Source organism: Dasypus novemcinctus, chromosome X (genome assembly GCF_030445035.2).
Source record: "Dasypus novemcinctus isolate mDasNov1 chromosome X, mDasNov1.1.hap2, whole genome shotgun sequence".
Classification (NCBI taxonomy): Eukaryota; Metazoa; Chordata; class Mammalia; order Cingulata; family Dasypodidae; genus Dasypus; species Dasypus novemcinctus.
Window position 1 is genome coordinate 17,635,978 of NC_080704.1, and position 23,707 is coordinate 17,659,684.

General features: G+C 37.9%; 1 protein-coding gene across 1 annotated transcript in view; it reads right to left on the bottom strand.

Annotated features, from left to right (window-relative positions):
- ACE2 (angiotensin converting enzyme 2) overlaps positions 1 to 13,869 on the bottom strand; it is a 62,396-nt gene extending 48,527 nt beyond the window's left edge. Inside the window, exons 1-3 of the mRNA XM_004449067.5 lie at positions 13,784 to 13,869; positions 13,104 to 13,301; positions 12,167 to 12,452 (exon numbers count right to left, since the gene is read on the bottom strand). Of these exons, the coding sequence (XP_004449124.1) occupies positions 12,167 to 12,349 (183 nt within the window). The 5' untranslated portion in view covers positions 12,350 to 12,452; positions 13,104 to 13,301; positions 13,784 to 13,869. The remainder of the gene's footprint in view (positions 1 to 12,166; positions 12,453 to 13,103; positions 13,302 to 13,783) is intronic.
- Positions 13,870 to 23,707: the final 9,838 nt, after the last annotated feature.

Here is a 23,707-nt window from a genome sequence, read left to right on the forward strand (position 1 = left end):
ATGTGTAACATATGAGTGGGCCAATCAGTTCCTGTTCTAGGAAAGGAGAGACACATACAGGTGACCTGATTTGCCCAAGCCTTCATGGAGGGGGTGAAACCAAAGAGAGACCTCAAAGGATGAGTAGTAGTCAGATGGGTGTGGAGTACTTGGCAAAATAATTTACCTCATTTGATCTTTTTAACAATCCCATTAGACAGAAAATCACTCTTTTCCATTTTTCATATGTGCAGAAAGGGGGTGAGAGAAATAAACACATAATGGGGCTGCAATCAACCGCAGCACTTGGATCATGTAGTGGACAGATTCTAAGATGGCCTCCACAATCCTTGTCTCCCAATGGCTATGCCCTTGTGTGGTCCCTTCCCCTTGAGTGTGGGTAGGACCCGTGAATTTCTTCTAACCAGTAAGCTATGGCAAAGGTGAGAGGATGTACATGATTACATTATATAAGATTGTAATATTCATCTTGCAAGGAGACTCTGTCTCCCTTGCTGGCTTTGATGAAGCAATCTTCTATGTTGAGGGCAACGCTATGGAGAGGGCCACATGGCATGAAATTATGCAAGAAATTAAGGACCTCAGTCCAGTAGCATACAAGCATCTGAATGCTACCAACAACCACATTAGCTTGGAAGTGCATTCTTCCCCAATCAAGCCTCAGATGAGACCACAGCCCTGACCGACACCTTGAGTGCAGCCTTACGAGTCATTGAAGCTGAATATCGAGCTAAGCCATACCTGGATTCCTGACCCAGAGAAATTGTGAAGTAATAAATGTGTGTTGTTTTGTGCGGCTATGCTTGTGGTAATTTTTTTTCTTTTTTCTTCATGAAATAGTATTTATTTAACACTTGATGTCTCTGCATATTTGTGTACTTCCAGCAATAGTTTTGTTCCACAGATACTTTTCCTGGGGAATCTAGTCCTCTACTTCAGATTTTCACAGGTTTTCCAGAACCCTGCATCCATCCCCCTATCTCCATCACAGTCACTATTTATCAGCACCTCTCCATTTCCCACCACAATGGGTACACAAAGCAGATTGCAATCTGAGAGAATCGGGAATGACCCTAATTGATTTACATATTTTGGTCATTTGTGCTAAATTCACTACTTCAGTGAAGCTGCCCATCTTCCCTCTTTGTGGTTCTGAATGGTTCCCAATAAGGGTACCTCCTTCCTTCAACACAGGGGAAACATGTGACTCAGTCAGACAAATTGAGTCATTCCTGGGAATGTGGCATTCAAGTACAGATGAGATAGGACAGAGTGGCAACATCTTAAAGTGGCTGTCCTTGGGGTTCTTTCTCTGAGACTCTCCAAATTCATTGCTACCCAAGCTCCTGTGCATTCCAAGGCCTATTGCCTCATCTATTTTTTTCTTGATGTTATGAAATTCATACTACATATTTTCCATAAATTTATTCTTTGCTCCTATTGTCAGGGTGAGATTCTTTGGCTTGATGGCAATGGTGTACAGAAATAACAGCAATGGACCAGACAAGAGACAAAGATAATAGTGGCAGTGCAAATGGAAAATGATGTCTCTCATAATTCAGCACTCACAACCTCTCAGAAAGTACTTCTCAATTAATCTTCACAACAACTTTGGGAGGTGGTTGTCACTGTTTCCATTTCACAAATGAGGAAAATAAGGCACAGAGCAGGTAGGTAACTTGCCCTAGGTCACACAGGTAGTTATTGGAAAAACCATGATATCAACCCAAGAGTGTTTCCCTCCAAATCAAATGCTCTTAATCTTTGCCCTGCTGATTGTATTCAATACATTCCAGTCTTCTTCCTAAAATGTATGAGCAGGAAGGAGTGAACTATGATGGAAAGGAGTTTGGTCTATAACATAGGCTCATCTATGCAACCCACCACTCATCTCTAAATTCCTACCCTTCTTCAACCCAACCAGGATGATCTACAGTCAAGCAAAATTTCTGGTAAAACTTTGAGACCAAATTATAAGAATAATTTTATTCTCAATCTACTGTGGAAATGACTTATAATACCCCAAGTCCTCAGTCTTAAAACAGTAAAAAATATAATGCATGTGGGGACTTTGAAGGAGGAAATCTGATTTGATTTGACTTATCACTACCATCCTACAAGTGTTAATACTTTATATCACCAAAAAATTACTTAATGTTGCTTTGTATTTTGGCCCCTGAGGATGTACTGTTCCTTCTCAAGCTATTCTTTTTGATGTTATTTACAATTTATTCTGTATCTTCACCTTAAGGCTTCCAAAACTAAATAAAACAGCTGTTAGGCAGAGAATCAAAGTCAGTTCATACATACCAACTAGATCATTTAGACAGTGGTCGATAGCTATATATAATTTTTGGACCTGAATTATGGATAAAATGAATACACATAAAGCAGTTTACACAGCTCCAGGGCTGCAAAGGAACTGTTACAGACAAAATAGATGTCATCCCATACTGCATCTGTGCAAAGGCAGGACAGCAGCAACTAAAATACAAAAGATTCCACAGCCATGGATGGGGGTTTGGGGCCAAGACACACATCGTTCAAGACAACCATGGGGAATTAAAGCCCTCTCTAGCCCCCTACCTATAACTGCAGTGGATACCATATTCTCATCCTGTGAGAGAGCCTTTGTAATTTCGATGACTGAAAATGTAAAATCCTAGATTATATTTCAAAATGTTAAAAAAAATATCCTGCTAATTTCAGTCCTAAGCCTCCACATAAATTAAATACAATTATTTCATTATGCTTTTAAATGTCTACATAAGAGCTTTGCCTCAAGTCATAAGTCTGGTGGTCTCCACCTCAACTGTGATCCCTTTACTTAAACAACTACAATACTTTTGTGATAAATTGTTTGAAATCAAAAGTATTGACATCTCATTTTCTTCTTTTCTGTAACTCACCGTCCCCTGAACCAGGCTATACTTTCAGCAACATCTAAACCACTTCTTTCCTTGGAGGTATAAGAGTTCCCTGAAGAAAGAAGATGAAACACTGGATAAAACCTTTGCATCCATTTAGTCCACCATGCTCCCAGAGAAACTGCCACCCTCGGGTTCCATATACTGGCCCAGTTTCCAGATAGAGCCCTCAAAGTCCCATCAGGTTCAAAGATGAAAGTTGCCTTGGTTATGTTTCAAATATGTCCAGATAGTTGCATATTTTTTTAAAAATCACACTCTTCTGGACTGTGGTTAACAGAGCAAATATGAGAACATTCTCTTGTGAACTATAACAAATATATAATACTAATACAGGGTGTTAATAATCAGGTGGGTTGAGGGGGAAATATACCAAATGTAAGATATGGGCTTTAGTTAATAATATTTTGATGATGCTCTTTCATAGTTTGTAACAAATGTTTCACAACAATGCAAGGTGTTGGTGGTGAATGATGAATGATGATAGGCATGTTTATTTTATAAGTTCACAACTTTTGCTATACACTTACTGTTTATATAATGTTGATATATGAATAATATACTTCAATAAAATAAAAAATCACATTCATCTATTCAATCCAGTAGGTAATCTAAATTACAAGAATATGAATCCATCCCTCCCCTTTGGAATTCAAAAAAATTATTTTTCTTTATTTTAGATGGAAGGGGGAAACGTGACTTACATTTTTCTTTTTTCTAAATTATTTCATACGGGAAAAATAAAATACTCACCTATGACATCGGGTCTTAAAGTGGCCCAGCAGACACATATTTGAGATAATTCATAATAAATAAATTCATAATAAATAAGATAATATAAATAATATAAGAAATATACAAACTTCCACTCAGACTTAATAAATGCTGACATCTCGCATAATTTGCCTCAGGCTTTTTTCTTTTTTGAAGAAATAAAATAAAACCCCTTTGTGTTTTTCACTCAGCATTATATTTTTTCTGTTTTTAAGCTATATACAATTTATTATTTTGACTGCTGTGTAACATTTAAGTGTATGACCAAGTCCAGATTTATTTAAAGAATTTCTCGTCTACGAATATTTCAGGTATTACATTATTATGTAACCACACACATCCTTGTATTAGGTTGAACCATAAAAAATTGCTAGTATGTTAATATGTGAGTTTGAACTGAAAATAGAGAAATTTCATAGATTCCACTCAAGTAAAAGTTCCTTGAGCATGCAGCTAAAGCTCTCCAAGTGAAATTTCTAGAAGTGGAATTTATGGGTTGAAGCAGCTGCCCATTTTCAACTTAAACCAATAATGTTAAATTAGGGTAAATCTGATTTTATCTCATTATTGGCATCTCATTATTATTATAATTTTATCCCCCTGATTATTAGAGATGCTAAACACACACATATATGAGGTTATATCACTCTATATATGGCGAGAGTGAGAGAGAGCTGGAGAGAGATACATGGAGGTACACACACGCACATCCATTCAAATATCCTCCTAGATTAATTTACTGCTCATTTCTTTTGTTGATTTTTCTAATGGATGCTTATCTTTTTCTTATCACTTAGTAAATTTCTTTTTATAATCCTTTGCTAGTTATATGCATTACAAATGTTTTATCCAGGACTGTTTCTTATCTTTTCATTGGGCTTATATCTTTTTAATGCCTAGAATTTGTTTTTAAGTTTAATGCGATTTGATCAATCATTTTCTTTACAGCTTGATCATTTCGTACCTTATTTAATAAATCATTCCTGACCAAAAGTCATTAAGATGTATACCCACATTTTCTTTTAAAAATTTCAAGTTTGGCTTTTTCATATTTAATCACTAATTTACATCAAATTTATTTTTGTCTATAGTATGAAGTAGGGATGCCTTGAGCTTTGCGTTATAAAAGGGTCCCTATGGGTTTTTAAATGTATTTCTTTTTCCAGAACTCTAGGGACTTGAACCTGTTTTTATGTTAATTTCTTGGCACAGTCTTCCTACATTATGCAAGAAGTGTACATTCAGTTTCCACACTTAGTGAATAATTCGCAGGTGAAATGTAAATCTGATCAAGCCTCTAGATGAGAAGTCTTCCCACCACATATTTTTGCAAATAAAGTTTCATTGGCACACAGTCACAACCTTTAGGCATTGACTACGGCTGCTTTCAAGTTACAACTGCAGTGTTAAGTAGTCCTGACAGAAGTTGTAGGGCCCACAAAACTGAAAATATTTGCTATCTGGACCTTTACCAAAAATGCTGGCTGACCTCTGCCCTAGATCTACACATTTATGGAAATACAAGGGACAGGAGAGCATGTTAAACAACATCATGGGGAAACAATCAACAAATCCAGAAAGTGGGAAATTCTATAGTACCAACAACCCAGTTCTTCCACAAATAAATTGCAAAAACAAAAACAAAAAAAGAGTGGGGAAGAAAACCTAGAGATTAAGAGACTTAGGCAGCATCCATCGAAACGACTGGAAAGAGAGGACTGGACCTTGTTGGATCCTCATTGAGTAGACCGGTGGAGACAGTAGGATGCATCTGAAAATCAACTACATATTTGATGACACTGAGGAATTAATGGTAATTTTCTGACGTGATACATTATTAAGGTTGTTCAAAAAATTCTTGTCTTTGAGAGCTACAAGGTGAAATGCTTACACATAAAAATACAAAGCCGGGAATTTATTCATAATGATCCAGTGAAGGTGGGGGTGGGTAGAAAAATAAACCAAGATTGGCCATAATGTTGATAATTGTTTAAGCTGGGTAATGACTATAAGGAAGTTCAAAATACCAGTTTCTCTTCTTTTGTATGTGTTTGAAATTTTTATAATAAAAAGTTAAGGAAGAAATCCCTATGATGGAATACTACTTAGCAACAGAAAGGAATGACATACTGGCACATGCTACAACATGCCAAGTGAAAGAAGTCAATCACAAAAGACCACATACTGTGGTCTCATACATAAGGTCCAGAAGAGGCAAATATATAGAGGCAGAAAGTAGAAAAATTGTTGTTTAAGGCTGGAGGGGAAGGAAAGAAAGGGGGAATGATTGCTTATGGGTATGGGATTTCTTTTGGGTGATGAAAATGTTCTAAAATTAGATAATGGTGATGATTGCATAATTCTGTAAACATACTAAAAGCCATTGAATTGTACACCGTATTTGAGTGAGTTTTATGGTGTGGAAATTACACCTCAATAATGCTGTTTTTAAAAAACCTCAACCATAATAAGCAAAGAGAAAAAAAAACAGCCCCTAGTCCCTAGGTCTTATAATTAGGTTGAAAACCAATATGGGGCTGCTCCAAGCCAAAGAATTTGGCCAAAAGTAAAGTAATGTTCTTTTATGCAGTTATCTGGCATGCACCAGTTCCTGACCCCCTCCCCAGACTGCCTTCCCGTGGTGTAGCTGGTGACTGCCTGGCATCCTGGCAAGGTGCTTAGCTCATTTGGTATTTGTGTCAAATTTGGATGCAATTGAACATATCATTTTGAGTTGCTCAAGTTTAATTTCATCAAGAGTACATCACTAAACTGGGGCATTAGAAAGTTTTCATGACAAAGGAAAACTAGTATGAACAATACCTCCAATGCACTTGAATCAGGTTGAGTCAGGTCTAATCCTCCACCTGTGGAGCTTATCCATTACCAATTGTTATCTACTAAAAAATCTTGGCTGTGCCCATCAGCCCCCTTACACCTCAAGAGATGAAGAAATACATTAATTGATTTGCCTAAGGTATCACAGCCAGCTCAGAAGTCAGGCTACCACGGGATTTTCTGACTTCCTTTGTACTTGCAATGCAGTGCTCTTCCCCCACCCCTCTCTCCCTGTGTGTTGGGGAAGATGGGACAGACTCCTTGGACACAGGAATGGACTCTGTACACATTCTTTCCTTTGGTAGAGATTAGTAGTTTAGAATTATCCCACTCTGAGTTCACTGTGATTTTCAGTACTGAAGAAAGAGGAACAGGTTCACAAGTGGGGTGTGTCCAAGGACCCTGGGAAGCCCTGCAGCAGGGGGCTGAAGAAGCCCAAGAGCCCACCCAAGGGTGAGTATGGCCCTCCTGATCTCTTGCTAGCTTCTGACAAATCACCAGGAGGTGTTTACAAAGTCCAGGCTCCACAGGGAGGTCTTGAATTCCAACTTCACCTGCACGGTCAAGGAGTTTTGAATTCCAACTTCACCTGCACGGTCAAGGAGTTTGGAGCAGCCGTAGTAGTTACTGCCAAATTCTAGAACTGTGAACCAGGCTGCCTCTGCCAAAATGGGGTCCTTTTCCTCTCTCCGGGGATAAAATTTGCCCAGCGACCTCCTATGTTACAGGAGAGCTTCTGACTTTGTTATTAAATTTCAAGTGTGCCCTTCCTGAAATTGCTTTTAGGAGGCATCAATTTCCCCATGTAGCACTGGGTTGAGCTTTGTGCAAGCTAAGCTTCAGGATGGAGGTGGACTGACAGATAAGGAGGATTTTTATTGTCTTCCTATTTGCATAGATTCTTGTTCTCATTTATTCTATTTTGTCTTCCAAGTTAAGTTAATGATTTGGCTTTCTTGATGCTACTAATGTCCTGATTAACACAATGAATTTACTGATTTCCCAAACAAGTGCCTTCAGGGAAGATGAACACAGGGCTCTTTTTCAAAAACCAAACCAGGAATAAATGTACAAAGAAGACACTTGCAATGCAGCTTTTAGGACACTGACTGAATTTTTTTAAGGAGGTACCAGGGATTGAACATGGGACCTTGTACGTAGGAGGTAGGAGCTCAACCACGGAGCTACATCTGCTCCCTGATTGAATTTTGATGCCCTCTATTATTTTAAGGTATTGTCTCACAACTTCATCTAAGGATTGACATACAAGCTCAGGTCTATAGACTGAAAAGTTCAACATTCTGACTCTGAAAGTTACACCAACGGTCAATCTGAGAATGCAAGATTGTCCTCAATAATGTCACCCTCATAGGATAGGAACATTCACACCTCATAGAGCCCAAATTTCCCTTTCTATATCAGTTGTTGATTGCTCTTATACAACAATACTCTCATTCTTAGATTGGCTAGCTCAGGCATGTTCACTTGTCAATGACAGAGGTGCAAAGAACAAGCCCCAAATGTTCAAGTTCATTCCAAACCTCTGCTTGGAATGGGGTGTCTGCTAAATGGTTTGCTTGCCCCATTGGCCAAAGCAAGTCACATGGTGAGGGACAGAGTCAAATGGCCTTCAGTGAGATGGTACTGCAAAGTGACATGCCATTGGGCATTACTATAGGGAAGAGTGAAGAACTGAGGCCATTAATACAATTTATCATACTTTCTTACCCACAGTGGATCTGTAATCCAAATATTTGCCTAAAAAATACTTTCAAAATTGATTTATAGTATCGACATCTCACATTTTTAGTTTAAATAATGGCCCAGTTTTATCATTCTTACCAGTTTTACCACCTGTATTGTAAATGGCACTTCCTTTTATTACTGCTAAATTATCTATTTGAGCTTTCAGAGGCACCTTTCTAGTGTGAAGAGCTTTGGCCAATACCAACTCTGTGAACACTCTCCATACTTTGTTCCACCTCAGAATACATTGTTTTCTTCTGGAGCCATGCTTTGTGAAGCTAATCCTTCTTTCCCTCCCAACTCCCTCTGATCCCTTTAAGTATTCCAGTTGCTCTTTTGGGGGACCAGTCTTCATTTCTAAAATTTTCTTCTAAGCATGGCCACCAGCATTGTGGTCTGACATGCATGGGATAATGTCCTCTGTTTTATTTCCAGAACCTTTTGGGTCATGGAAACTTATTGAGTTTATGTCTTCAGGGAGCAAATTTGAATAACTTCTAGGTCATTTTCTTAGTCAAAAGTGATTTCTGATGCATCAGCTCTCAGGAAGAGTTTATATACAACCTGGAATTTCTAGACCAATTCCAATTTACGTAGTCTTATTATATATCACCACTTTTGGTGGCAAAATTTTGCCTAAGTTATAGTTTGGAGCATTTATTTCAAACACTTGTCCATGTATTAATGATCTTCCAAAACCCTGCTTGATAATATCTTATAAATATTTATTTTATTGGAGATTTTTTTCAGAATTTGCAAAACATCTTTGAGGTAATCAAAATATCACAAAGCCAAGATGAAAAACATAAAGTGGTCTTAAAAATATTAAGGGTAATTTCAAATATTTTACTTTTAAGCTAAGAGTAGGTTGTTGATCAGCAAATATTAAAGACTGGGGATCACAGAACAAGGTATTTTTGCTTCCCAAGAAGTTCATTTATAGTTAACCCCAAAGAGGACAGATAAACTAGATAATCAGATAGTCTCATTAAAATAAATCCACACTGTTTTATAAATTTAGCGAGTCAGTGCATGTCTTAGAAGAACAAATGCCAGTCTGTGATGGAGCAAAGGATGAAGTCAGTAGGATGTATGTTTATTGGAACAAATTCTCCCTTTTGTGCAGGAAAAGTTTGCTATCAAGATATGAAGATGGGGTGGCGAACTTGGCCCAGTGGTTAGGGCGTCTGTCTACCACATGGGAGGTCCGCGGTTCAAACCCCGGGCCTCCTTGACCCGTGTGGAGCTGGCCCATGCGCAGTGCTGATGCGCACAAGGAGTGCCTTGCCATACAGGGGTGTCCCCCACGTAGGGGAGCCCCACGCGCAAGGAGTGCGCCCCGTAAGGAGAGCCGCCCAGCGCGAAAGAAAGTGCAGCCTGCCCAGGAATGGTGCCGCACACACAGAAAGCTGACACAACAAGATGATGCAACCAAAAGAAACACAGATTCCCGTGCCACTGACAACAACAGAAGCGGACAAAGAAGACGCAGCAAATAGACACAGAGAACAGACAACCGGGGTGGGGGGGGTGGGGAGGGAAGATAAATAAATAAATAAATAAATAAATAAATAAAATCTTAAAAAAAAAGATATGAAGATGGAAATTGATACTTCTCAGTTCTTGCTCCTGGGTTCTCTATTGCTTGCAGGTCAAGGAGCCAGTAAAGGAAAGAACCCACGACTGCTTCTGGAAACCACATTGCCCTCAAGTTCATGTTCCTTCAACACCAGTTCTTTGAATCTCAGAACAGCCTCCTGAGGTGAGAGACTTCCAATTGCCCCAGCTCTGACTTTTTCAGGTAAATCCTTGTTTTAGAACGGTCCACTTGAGATAGCACAATGACACTGTGGACTTTCCAGAATACAAAGTCCCTAAATAATAACAGCCAACATTGACGTACAGATGGCTAAGTGCCAGGCACAGTTTCAAGTTTCAATAATATATACGTATATATGCATGTGTGTATATATATATATACACACACATATATATTAACCCCCTCAATAATCCTGTAAAGTATATACTCTATTGCTATTATTTTGACCATCTTCATTTTACAGGTGAGGAAACTGGGATTCAAAGGAGGTAAGAAATTTTGCCCAAGATCTTGCAGCTTGTAAGAATCAGAGCCAAGATCTGAACCCATAGTGAAGCACCCCCCACAGGGCCCAATGCTTCAGGGACTCTCAATACATGTGATCAGAGAGTTTTAAAGGAAGAGCTATTCCACCACCATCCCCACTGCCTCCCTTCCCAGGGAAACCCATGCAGGTGAATCTAACAGCACTGATTCACTCTTACCACTGCTCCAGGAAGGCGGGATCGGCACCCTATTTGCATCTTGCTTTTAAATATTTTTACTTTTCCTTTACAGTGCCCATACTTTCGCGCAGTTTTGCTGCACTACGTGATTTATGCCCTTCCATTCTTGGCATAAAGATGGTTTCAGCAAGCATCATTAAATATTTCCATAACATGCCTTCTCAGCATCAAGAGCACAACAGAACTGTGACAAGCTTCTTCAGCAATCCTAAATCCCTCTCATATGAATAACAATGATGTCTTCCTCTTTTCAATGCTCACAGGCATCAAGCACTATTCTGATGGCTTTGTGTGTATTAATTCAGTCTTCACAGTGACCCTACGAGTCAGATATGAGTATTGATTTATTTTTCACAGACGAGAAAACTAAGGTGCAGGGTGGTTAATTCACTAGTTCAAAATTCGCATAGCTAGAAAGTGGTGGAGCCAGGATTTGAACTAGGCAGTCTGGCTCCAGAACTTTTAGGCACAGTGCTAGTCTCCTTTACCACCACCCATTCAGCTAAGAATGAAAACAAATATATAGTATACGATAGTCATGTCCAACTAAGATTAAATGAAAACAGAGGAAGAGCAACCATGAAAAGGAGAAGAAAGGTAAGACCAAAATATGAGACAAGAAAAAAAAATGTCCTATAACAACTCTGGGTTGTCAACATCTCCTGTATTTCTCTCAGCTTTATAAAAATAGAAAAAATTCTTGGAGATTTCAAATGAAGCAGTAGATCTCAGATTTGATCTGTCCAAAGAACGATAGTGATTCAATGTAAATATGCAAACTGCTAACGATTTGGGGGAAAAAATAAGCTTCTAAACTACATTTTTGAAGGTATGTATTACTGCACTAGCACCACCAAAATCGTTTTTTAAATAATGTTATTCAATTTCCATTACTGAAATGTGTAAGGATACCACCTAGGGGTATGTGAGAGACCAAATTCCTAAATCATTGCACTTTTCAAACAAAGCATCTTGCCTTCCCAGGGCATATTGAGATTTATCAGAAACGGCTTAAGTATCATCTTTCTTGGAGGACTCTGATGAATCTTGTGACCTGTGGAAGTCCCCGAGAGCTCCGTGACAATAATGGAGAGAATTCCCAAGGGCAACCTCACCAGACCCATCGTTAAATTACTAGCTAGCCCTTTCACGAAACCTCCAATTTCATTTTTTCAGCTAATGTATCATTTGTAGAATCTTTAGATATTCCTGTTGCTATTGTAGGCTTGGGGAAATTATTAACTCAATAATTGATGGCGTTTCCATTAAATGTTTTCAAACCCTGACTACAAGAATTATGGTAGCTACTTTATAAAACACGTTCACTGGTTTCCAAGAATCTGGACTGAGACCAGTGAATTCGTTTGTACCAATTTTCCAAATGAACCCCAATATCAATTAAGTGTAGTGATCTGGGACTCCAGAATCAGAAACATGGAGGCAAACATCCAATCACACTGCCAAGAGTATTTATTTGATTTCCTTTTTCAGTTTCACGGGTAGTAAACTAATCTTTAAGAAGCAACAAATACCCCCATGCAGCCATGAGAACTCACCATCTTTGCCTCATTCTCGTCAGTAATATTGGTGTTATAATTCCAAGAAGCAAGGGCACTTTGATGAGACAGCTCTTCAGCTTGTTGGTTAAATGTCTCCAAAAATGTTGAGGCCTGTTCCTCAGTGGACTGAGCAGCAGTTACCGCAAGGAGGCTGAGAAAGAGCCAGGAAGAGCCTGACATCTTTCCCTGTGTGCCAAGATCTCATCCACTGAACAAGTTTCCCTAGAGTAAAATCTCCTCATGAGTTTTTCTCTCTCATCAGCCTTTGAACTTGGGTTGGGCACTGATTAAGGAAGATAAAAAAAAAAATAGAAAAAAACAGTAAACAATCTGCTGAACCAATACAGAGTTCATCCTGGGGAGGACAGATACATAAACAGATTTTAGGATGATTTTTAAAGGAAATCAAATAAACAAATGTTATTCATTAATCCTAGAGACCATAGCTCTCCTGGCATTTTATGGCCAAATAAAAAATTCTACATTTGGTTAATATGTTCCTAAAAAGCTGTTAAAGATATACCCAACGCGCTATAATTTTACAGTGACCAAAGAGGCCTAGAATTCAGGATTATGGGGTAATGTTGGTGCTAATGTAGTTTTCAGGCAATTCCATTAATAGTTGATTATCTCCCATTTCTTTTTATTTCAAGCTCTTATTCACAGAAACCTTCTACTCGGGGACATTTTCTCTTCCTAAATAAATGAATCTGCTCTTGTCTTTACAGAATTCAGGATTTTAAAAAATCTGATCACTTTAATTTCATTGTCATTTTGGAAAAAAATTTCTAAGACTACCTCCTACTCCACAGGTTAACTCTCCTGGTCTAGCTTGGGACAACTTTAAAAGTCTCATTTTCTGTTTCTCAGATGACCATGTTAAACACTGATCCAATGACTGACTTCATTGTGTATCTCCTTCCCTTTCACTTACCTGTTCAAACCTCAGTTGAGGTCACAAGGAAATGAGAACGCTTCTGCATGATATAAAATCCAAAGAGTGTCCATGTCAAGTTCTGATCATCCACAGCCAAGGCATCACGGCAACATAGAATTTCAAGAGCTCTCTCTGGTTATCCTGTCAAATCTCAGGAACTGGCTCAGTGTCCTCATTCCCCAGATGGAGGCATGACTGTGGTAAATAAAAGACAGGAGCTACTTTAAATAGCATGGTTCATGTGCCTGCTTGACTGTGATTGGGAAACATTCACACAGGGAAAACATTTCTTCACCCAGAAAAACAAGTCTTCCAGGTTCAGTGAAATGCCAGTAACCGAGGATTACCTTAAAAAGCCTCTACTATCTCCCCTTATTCCAAAGTTGTATATATTATGGTAGAATAAGAAAATATAATTAAAAGTAACATCGTATTATCTCATTTAAGCATCACAACAAACCTAGGGGTAAATATTATTTGAGCCATTTTACAGATTATGAAGCCGAGGCTGAAGGAGCTTACATAGATTACCAAAACTGGTGCAGCTAGTAAGAGGAGGAGCCTAGACATGAATCCATGTAGTCTAGGTCTGGAATACAGGCACTTAACAAGGTTGTAATCAGCAGTCTGAGAATAATAATCGAGGAGAGGATACAGAGCAGCAGAGGGATGCTTACCTTCAGTGAAGATGATGGATTTGGTTCTGCCACATCAAAAAGTGATGGACTATTACTGCTCTTGGTGTGAGTCAAAATACATTATCCTTTAAAGAAAAAAAGTACTGACAAATTTAAGCTATAATGACAGAGAATGGAAAAAGAGAGTGAGATGGGGGGGGGCGGAAATCAGTGCAGAAAGGCGCATTTAGAGAAGGCTCCTCCCATACTTGAGGAAGCCGAGATCCACAAGCTTCTCACATGCTTTGGGAGAGAGAGCAAGGAAAAGAAGGGACAACAGTACAGAGGAAGCTCTAAACAAAGAGCTGAACTGTTACTTTAAGAAAAGCTGAAACAGAACTCTAATCAGGTAACTTCCTGAACAAAGTTCTTGGGTTTAGAAACAAAGAATGAGAAAAAAAAATTGGCGTAGTCCAAATTCAATTCACTGAGGCAGAAAGGAAGATTCATGTGATCAAATTGAAAATGGCAAAGCAAGATATGAAATCTGAAAGCTGTAAGTAGATGGACAGGAACCTAAAATAATGAGGAGTGAAAGAAGCAGGAGAATTGCCTACAGTAAAATACTGCAACGCTGGCTGATTTGTAACTTTCCTTCACTCTTGACCTAGAAGACGCTGAAGTTCTGATGGTTACCCAGAATTCTTCTCTGCGCCTAGTGTGAGAATGGAAAGAAAAAATCCTCTAGAGACCCAGGAGATGGGACCCAGAAAAGCAATGGGCACAAAAGAACCCTTCAAGAAAGAATGGAGAACTAGAAAAAATAAGAAGACTAGGGATGCAGGAAAGCTGTTCTAATTTTCAAAAGGGTCAGGGGGAGTGGATTTTATAAACTGTAGAGTGGAGAGTTTGATCTGGACACTGATTTAACACCTGAAAAAACTGTAAAAATACAATTTTTTAGATTGTGGCTTGCACGTGGAAACTATCCGTTTCATTAGGGATTCACTAGGGACAAACCAGGTACTGCTTATCTCATTTCCTTTTGGATAAGAGACTAGAATAAGAGAAAAATCCAAAGACATGGTGTATCTTCCATTTCAATAAGGAATTTAACTAAATGTAAAGGTCTATGACTAAATCCAAAAGTCCCGGAAACAACCATACAAGTACAGGATTAGGCAGTCCTCTGGTAAGCAACGGTTCATGTCCAAAACAACAGAAAATCTTTTTTTAAAGTATTTTATTGAGATATACTTACTTACCAAATCAATCCAAAGTATACATTCAATGACTTTTGGTACAATAACAGAGTTGTGTATTCATCACCACGATCAATTTTAGAGGATTTTCATTACTCCAAAAAGAAATAATCCTCACCCTTTAACAGTCACCTCTCAATCACTCTACCCTTCCCCTGCTATACATAACTACTAATCTAATTCCACCTCTATAACTTTATTTATATTTACAATTTATACAAACGGAGTCAAACAATATGAAGTACTTACAACAGAGACTCTTGAGTCAATAAATATCCAACAATTATTTATTGAGTACCTATTACATGCCAGGCACTATTCTAGGTATTGGAGATATTCAATAAGATAGGAAAAGTACCTGTGGACATCATAATTTATGAGGTGGGGGTAAGAGGGAAAACACATATCTTGTGATCAAGGCTATGACTTATAATAGCAGGATAAGGGGTTGGAAAATGATGGCATGGGGAGAAAGATTTTCTCTAAGAAGGGCCTCCTTCCTAAGAGGTGACATTTGAGTAGAGACATGAAGGAAGGGATGAAAGTCATGTGGCCATCAGAGGCGGGGAGAGACTATTTCAGGCAGAGAGAGCAGCAAGTTCAAAGGGTGCAGGTAGGTCTCAAGAACATCAGAGTCCTTTGTGGCTGGAACTCATTGTGCAGGGGAAAGTGGGAGCAGGTTAAATTTGAGAGGAAGCTAGGGACCAGAGCAGCAGAGCCTTAGAGACAATGGTAAGGCTTTGACTTTGACTTCTACTGGAAATACATCAGAGAGTTTCAAGGAGAAAAGTGATCAGATAGAAGTTTTAACAATCACTCCAGCTGCTGCTTAGAGAACAGGGTGGAATCAAGGAGACCAGTTAGGAAGCTACTGCAGCATCCTAGCCAAGGTAGTTGAGTAAAAGTTAAATATGAGCTGGAAATTCAACTTGACCACCCAAAGAAAGGGTAAACCCTTTAAATAATGTAATTTGAAGTACAGTTCTGACATGGAAGAGAAGATTTAGGGTGGACAAATCCTAAATCATGAGACTGTCCTTCATGAGACTGTCACTTAGAGGAAGACTTAGGTAGCATAATGGATTTGCACTGCCACTCATTAGGTGTATGACTTTAGGCAGGTGATATCCTCTCTGAATCTAATTTCCCTATTTTGAAAATGATATTATACCCATCTCATAAGGATGTCCTATTATAGGAATTAATCCATGAGAACAGAAAGAACAATGCCAGGAACCTAGTAATAAAAGCCACATGCAAAATGAGAGGATCTATGTAATCATTAGGGAACATCCATTGCTAGAATGTTTAAGCAAATCATCTGCAAAATCATCTTTCAGGAACACTGCAGCATAGATTCGTTGGGACTTGGATTCAAAGGTCCATTTGAACTGCATTGTAGAAGTTTGCCAGCCTATACTGAAACAGTAAGATGCGAGTACTCACCAATGGATTAAGTGAAGCCAATTGCAAAAGGAAAGTTGAGTCAGCCGGGGCGTCTGCATAAGCCTCAGACATGGGGAATCTCTTGGGTACTTTGCTCACCCGATTATATCAGAACCTGGTGTAGAACTTCTCACGTGAACAAAGTAGAGAACTTGAAGTCATCATGGTGATCGTGAGGGGGAACTAGAAAGTCATGAATGTAACTGACTCCCTCCCAACATTTACAGATGATGCCTTTGTTGATTGCACCTGTATGACACCAGGCTCTGTACATAAACTCATCACAACTTTGACAGGTAGGAATTATTAGATTCATTTTTTTCCCTTTATTTGAGAAGTTGTGGGTTTACAAATAATCATGCAAAAAATGCAGGATTCCTATATACCACCCCACCACAAACACCTTGCACTGGTGTGGAACATTTGTTACAATTGATGATAGCACATTTTTATAATTGTACCATTAATTAAGATCCATGGTTTAATTTAGGGTTCACTGTTTGTGTAGTATACTTTCAAGGAGTTTTAAAAATGTCAATTCTGTTACAATATACAATCTAATAACAAAAAAAAATTAAAAATATATACAACCTAACATTTCCCCCCTTTTAATCATATTCAGATATATATTTCAGTGATGTTAATTGCATTCACAATGTGCTACCATCACTACCATCCTTTACCAAAACATTTCCATGATTCAAAATAGGAATCCTATACATTTTGAGCCTTAACTTCCCATTCCCTAGCCCCACCCAGTCCCCTGGTAAGCTATATTTTAGATTCTGATTCTATGAGTTTGTTTATTCTAATTGCTTCAGACCAGTGAGATCATACAATATTTGTCCTTTTGTGTCTGGCTTATTTCACTCAACATGATGTCTTCAAGGTTCATCCATGTTGTCGCCTGTATGCAGGACTCCATTACTTTTTACAACTGAATAATATTTCCATTGTATGTACATATCACATTTTATTTATCCATTTGTTGGTTGATTACACTTGGGTTCCTTCCATCTTTTGGCAATTGTGAATAATACTGCTATGAACATCAGTGTGCAAATATTTGTTTGAGTCCATGTTTTCAATTCTTTTGGGTATATACCTAGTAGTGGGATTGCCAGGTCATATGGTATTTATATACTTAGCTTTCTGAGTAACCACCAAACTGTCTTCCACAGCAGTTGCACCATTTTACATTGCCACCAGTAATGAAGGAGTGTTCCTATTTCTCTGCATCCTCTCCAACACTTGTTATTTTCCATTTTTTTAAATTGCAGCCATTCTAGTGGGTATGAAGTGGTGTCTTATTATGGTTTTGATTTACATTTCCCTGACAGCTAGTAATTTTGAGCATCTTTTTATGTGCTTTCTGGCCATTTGTATATCTTCTTTGGAGTGATGTCTTTTCAAGCCTTTTGCCCATTTTTGAATTGGGTTGTTTGTTTTTTTTATTGTTAAATTGAAGGACTTCTTTATATAAAATGGATACTAATCCTTTATTGGATATGTGTTTCCCAAATATTTTCTCCCATTATATAGGTTGTCTTTTAACTTTCATGATAAAGTCCTTTGAGGAGCAAAAGTTTTTTTTTTATTATGATGAAGGTCCCATTTATCTATTCTCTTCTTTTGTTGCTTGTGCTTTGGGTATAAAGTCTAAGAAACCGTTGCCTAACACAAAGCCCTGAAGATAAATCCTTACACTTTCTTCTAGGACTTTGATAGTTTTAGCTCTTATATTTGGGTCTTCAATCCATTTTGAGTTGAGCTTTGTATATGGTGTGAGGTAGGGATCCTCCTTCTTTATTTTTGCAAATGAAGATCCAGTTTTCTCAGCATCATCTCTTGAAGAGACTATTTTTTCCCAATTGAGTTGTCTTTTCACCTTATCAAAAATCAATTGGCCAAAAACGTGAGGTTTGTTTTCTGAGCTCTCAGTTGTATGCCATTGGCCTATATTTCTGTCCTTGTGCCAGTATCATCCTGTTTTGATTACAGTGGCTTTGTAATAAGTTGCTTTTTTTTTTTCAGGAGGGACTGAGGATTGAACCTGGGGCCTTGTACGTGGAAAGCTGGTGCTCAGCCACTGAGCTATATTGGCTTCCCTGTAATAGTTTTAAGATCATGAAGTATGAGTCCTCTAACTTCATTCTTCTTTTTCAAGATGGCTTTAGCTATTAGGGGCCCCTTACCCTTCCAAATAAATTTGATGGTTGGCTTGTCTATTTCTGCAAAGAAGGTTGCTGGAATTTTGATTGGGATTGTAATGAATCTATAAATTGTTTTGGGTAGTATTGACTTCTTAATAATATTTAGTCTTCTAATTCATGAACACAGAATATCCTTCAATTATCAAGTAGTTTTTTTTTTCCCTTCATTCTGTTAATGTTGTGTATTACATTAACTGGTTTTCTTATGTTGAACCAACCTTGCATACTAGGGATAAATCCCACTTGATCATGGTGTATAATTCTTTTAATATTTGTTGTATTTGATTTGCTAGTAGTTTTTTAAATAAATCAATTTTATTGATACATATTAATAAGGCATTAATCCATCCAAAGAGTAAAATTAATGGTATTTGATGTAATCACATATTTGTGCATTCATCACTGCAATCATTCTTAGACCACTTTCATTATTCCAATAATAATAATAAACAAAAACAAACAAAACTCATCACCTCTCAATATCTCTATTATTCTTCTGCTGTACAGAGCTGCTATCCTTCTCTCTAGTATAATTGTATTTATATTTTGTAAAAACAGTCTTATATATGCAATATCACCCATACTTGTTTTTTACATGAGGTTTAACTATCTTATACTGTCCCAAGTTACAGCTTTCAGCTTTTCTTCTTGTAATATACACGACCTTAGACTTTCTCTTTCAACCACTGGCATACCCACATAATAGCTCTGCTAGTTACAAACACCATGATATGCTTTCATTATTTCTATTCAGTTCCAAAGATTTACCAACAACTTTTTTTACCAGTTCTGCACAGATTAATTTTCAGCTTTCCATTCTCTACCCTCCTTCTATTTTCTCGTGACCTAAATTCTAATTATTAACTCCATGAATTTACACAATGTATTTAGTTTATAATAGTGCAATCATACAGTATTTGTCCTTTTGTGTCTGGCTTGATTTACTAGTATTTTGTTGGGGATTTTTGCATCTATATTCATAAGAGATATTGGTCTGTAGTTTTCTTTTCTTGACATATCTTTATCCAACTTTGGTATGAGGGTGATGTTGGCCTCATAGAAATGAGTTAGGGAGTGTTCCCTCCTCTTCAGTTTTTTGGAAGAGTTTGAGCAGAATTGGAGTTAAGTCTTCTTAGAATGTTTGGTAGAATCCTCTTGTGAAACCATTTGGTCCTGGGCTTTTCTTTGTTGGTAGGTTTTTGTTTTTGTTTTAGGAGGTACTGGGGATTGAATCCAGGACCTCATATGTGGGAAGCAGGCATTCAACCACTGAGTTACATCTGCTCCCCAATGAGAGTTGGTTTTATCACTTGTTTGTTTGTCCCTAGGAGGTACCAGGGATTGAACCCAGGACCTCTTATATCGGAAGCAGGCACTCAACCACTTGAACTACATCCACTCCCCTGTTGGAAGGTTTCTCATTACTAGTTCGATCTCCTTACTAGTAATTGGTTTGTTGAGCTCTTCTATTTCTTTTGAGTCAATGTAGGTAGTTTGTATGTTTATAAGAATCTTTCCATTTCATCTAGGTTGTCTAAGTTATTGGCACACAGTTGTTCATAGTATCCACTTATATTATCCTTTTACTATCCTTTTATTTCAGCAGGATTGGTGGTAATGTCCATCATTTCATTTCTAGTTTTCATTATTTGTATCCTCTCTCTTTTCTTCTTTGTCAGTCTAGCTAAAGGTTTGTTGATTTTGTTGATCTTTTCAAAAAACTCAACTTGTGGTTTTGTTGATTCTCTCAACTGGTTTTTTGTTTTCTATTTCATTTCTCTCCACTCTAATCTTTGTTATTCCCTTCCTTCTGCTTGGTTTGTGTTTGGTTTGCTCTTCTTTTTCTAGTTCTTCCAGTTTTGCAGTTAGGAAACCGATTTGAAGTCTTTCTTCTTTTTTAATGTAAGCATTTAGAGCTATAAATTTCCCTCTCAGCACTGCCTTCTTTGCATCCCATAAGTTTTGATGAGCTGTATTTTTATTTTCACTTGTCTCAAGGTATTTCCTAATTTCACTTCTGATTTCCTCTTTAACTCACTGGTAATTTAAGAGTATGGTGTTTAATTTCCACATATTTGTGAATTTTCCCTTTCTCCTTCTGTTATTGATTTATAGTTTCATTCTGTTGTGGTCAGAGAATATACATTATATGATTTCAATATTTTAAAATTTATTTAGATTTGTTTTGTGACCCAACATATGATCTATCCTGGAGAATGATCCACATGCACTGGAGAAGAATGCATATTCAGTTTTTGTTGGGTGCAGTGTTCTATATATGTTGTTAGGTCTAGTTGGTTTACTATATTATCCAAGTCCTGCACTTCTTTATTGATCTTCTGACTAGATGTTCTATCCATCATTGAGAATGGTGTCAATCACTCCCTTCAATTTCTCCCTTCATATCTGCCAATATTTGCTTCATATATTTGGGGCTCTGCTATTATTTGCATGTATATTTATAATTGTTACATCGTCCTGTTGAATTGTCCCCTTTATCAGTATGTAATGACTGTTTTTGTCCCTTGTAACTGTTTTTGACTTAAAGTCTATATTATCCAATATAAGTATAGCCACCACAGCTCTCTCTTGGTTATTATTTGCATGGCCTATTTTCCCAATCCTTTCACTGTCAACTTACTTGTATCTTTGACTTTAAGGTGAGTCTCTGCAGACAGCATATAGTTGGATCATGATTTTTATACATTCTGCCAATCTCTGCCTATTGATTGGGAGAGTTTAATCCATTTACATTTAAAGTCTCTATACAGATCTTTAATCTGCCATTTTGCTTTTTAGTCTTTGTAAGTCTTATACCTTTTTTGTTCCTCACTCCTGTTAAAGCCTATTTTTACATTTATTTGTTTTCTTGTGTTGTACCATATTGAGTGCCTTCTTCTCATTTCTATCTGGATATATTTTTTTCATCAGTTTTCCTTGTGGCTACTATAGGGTTAAAATTTAACATCCTAAATATATGCAATTATATTTGGTTTGATTTCAATAGCATGCACATATACGTTTCCTACACCCCTCTGCCCTCCCAACATTTTTGTACTTGTTATCACTTATATCTTTGTACATCGTATGTCCAAAAATATAGATTTATCATTACTTTTTATGCATTCACATTTTATCACCTGTAGAAATTAAGATATAGAATTACATATCAAACAATAGAATACAACAATACTGGCATTTATAATTACCCAAATAGTTAACTTTACTGTAGGTCTTTATTTCTTTATCCTTCCTTGAACCACTGTCTATGGTCCTTTCATTTCTGTCTGAAGAACTCCCTTTAGCATTGCTTATAGGACAGATCTAGCGGTGATAATCTCCCTCAGCTTTTGTTTGTCAGAGAATGCCTTAATCTCGCCCTCAGTTTTGAAAGATAGTCTTACCAGATATAAAATTCTTGGCTGGCAGCTGTTTTCCTTCAGCATTTTAAGTATTTCAACCCACTACCTTCTTGCCTCCATGGTTTTGGATGAGAAATCAGCACTCAATCCTATTGGGATTCCCTCGTATATAACATATTGCTTTTCTGTTGCAGCTGTCTGAACTCTCTCATTGTCTTTTGCATTTGACAGTGTAATCAATATATGATGGGGTGTGTTTTTCTTCATGTTTATACTGCTTAGTGTTCTCTGTGCTTCTTGGATGTGCATGTTCACATCTTTTGCTAAGTTTGGGAAATTCTATGTCATTATTTCTTTGACTATGCCTTCTGCCCCTTTCACTGTCTTCTTCTGGGATGCCTATAATGTATATATTGGTGTGCTTGATGGTATTCTACAGCTGTTTTAGGCTATTTTCACTTTTAATATTTCTTTTTTCTTTCTGTTCCTCTGCCTGACTCCTTTCAAATGTCATGTCTTCAAGTTCACTGTTCATCCTACTGCCAGCTCCATTCTGCTCTTGAAACCCTCCTAAGCATTTTTTTACTTCAGTTATTGTGGTCATCAACTCCAGTGGTTCTATTTGGTTCCGTTTTAAAATTTCTGTCTCTTTACTTAGACTCCCATATTGTTCACTCATTGTTTTCCTGATATCCTTTAGTTCTTTCTTTGTACTTTCTTTTTATCCCCTTACACATTTTAAAGATAATTTTAAAGGCTTTGTTCAGTATGTCCAGTGTCACCTTCTTCATTGGTGTCTTCTGTATTTTTATCCTCTTCCTTTGGAAGGGCCATCATTTCCCATTTCTTTGTCTTGTACTCTTTTGTTACACAGTGTATTTTTTTAAGATTTATTTATTTTATTTATTTCTCTCCCCTCACCCCCCCCCCCATCCCAGTTGTCTGTTCTCTGTGTCTATTTGCTGCGTGTTCTTCTTTGTCTGCTTCTGTTGTTGTCAGCAGCACGGGAATCTGTGTTTCTTTTTGTTGTGTCATCTTGTTGTGTCAGCTCTAGGTGTGTGCAGTGCCATTCCTGGGCAGGCTGAACTTTCTTTCGCACTATGCAGCTCTCTTTACGGGACGCGCTCCTTGCACGTGGGGCTCCCCTACATGGGGACACTCCTGTGTGGCACAGCACTCCTTGCGCACATCAGCACTGAACGTGGGCCAGCTCCACATGGGTCAAGGAGGCCCGGGGTTTGAACCTTGGACCTCCCATGTGGTAGACAGATGCCCTGACTGGGCCAAGTCTGCTTCCCTCACAGTGTATATTTTAATATTTTAAAATGTTAACCCTGGGATTTACTCACTGGGATGTTGTCTGTTTCCTGGTTTTGTAACTAGATGGTGATAAGGCAGAGATTTTCTTGAGCTTCAGCCCCCGAATAGGAAGATCTGCTCAAGGTGGCAAATGCACTGGGCAGGGTTTTCACTGTCTTATTGGGCCTCTGTCTTGTCCTGGGCTGATGCTTGTTAGTTGTTTTGGAGTTCCCCTATTTACAAGAGTTTGGTTGTGCTCTCTGTTTCCCAGGGGACAAACCTCCCACTCCCAGGTATCTGAAGCTGGCAGGCCTTTGTCCCAGACTGTCTACCTCTATAATTTTTTACACTTCTATCTTTTTCTCAGGCTGCTTTTGCCTGGAGGACAAGTTCTGGGAGGAG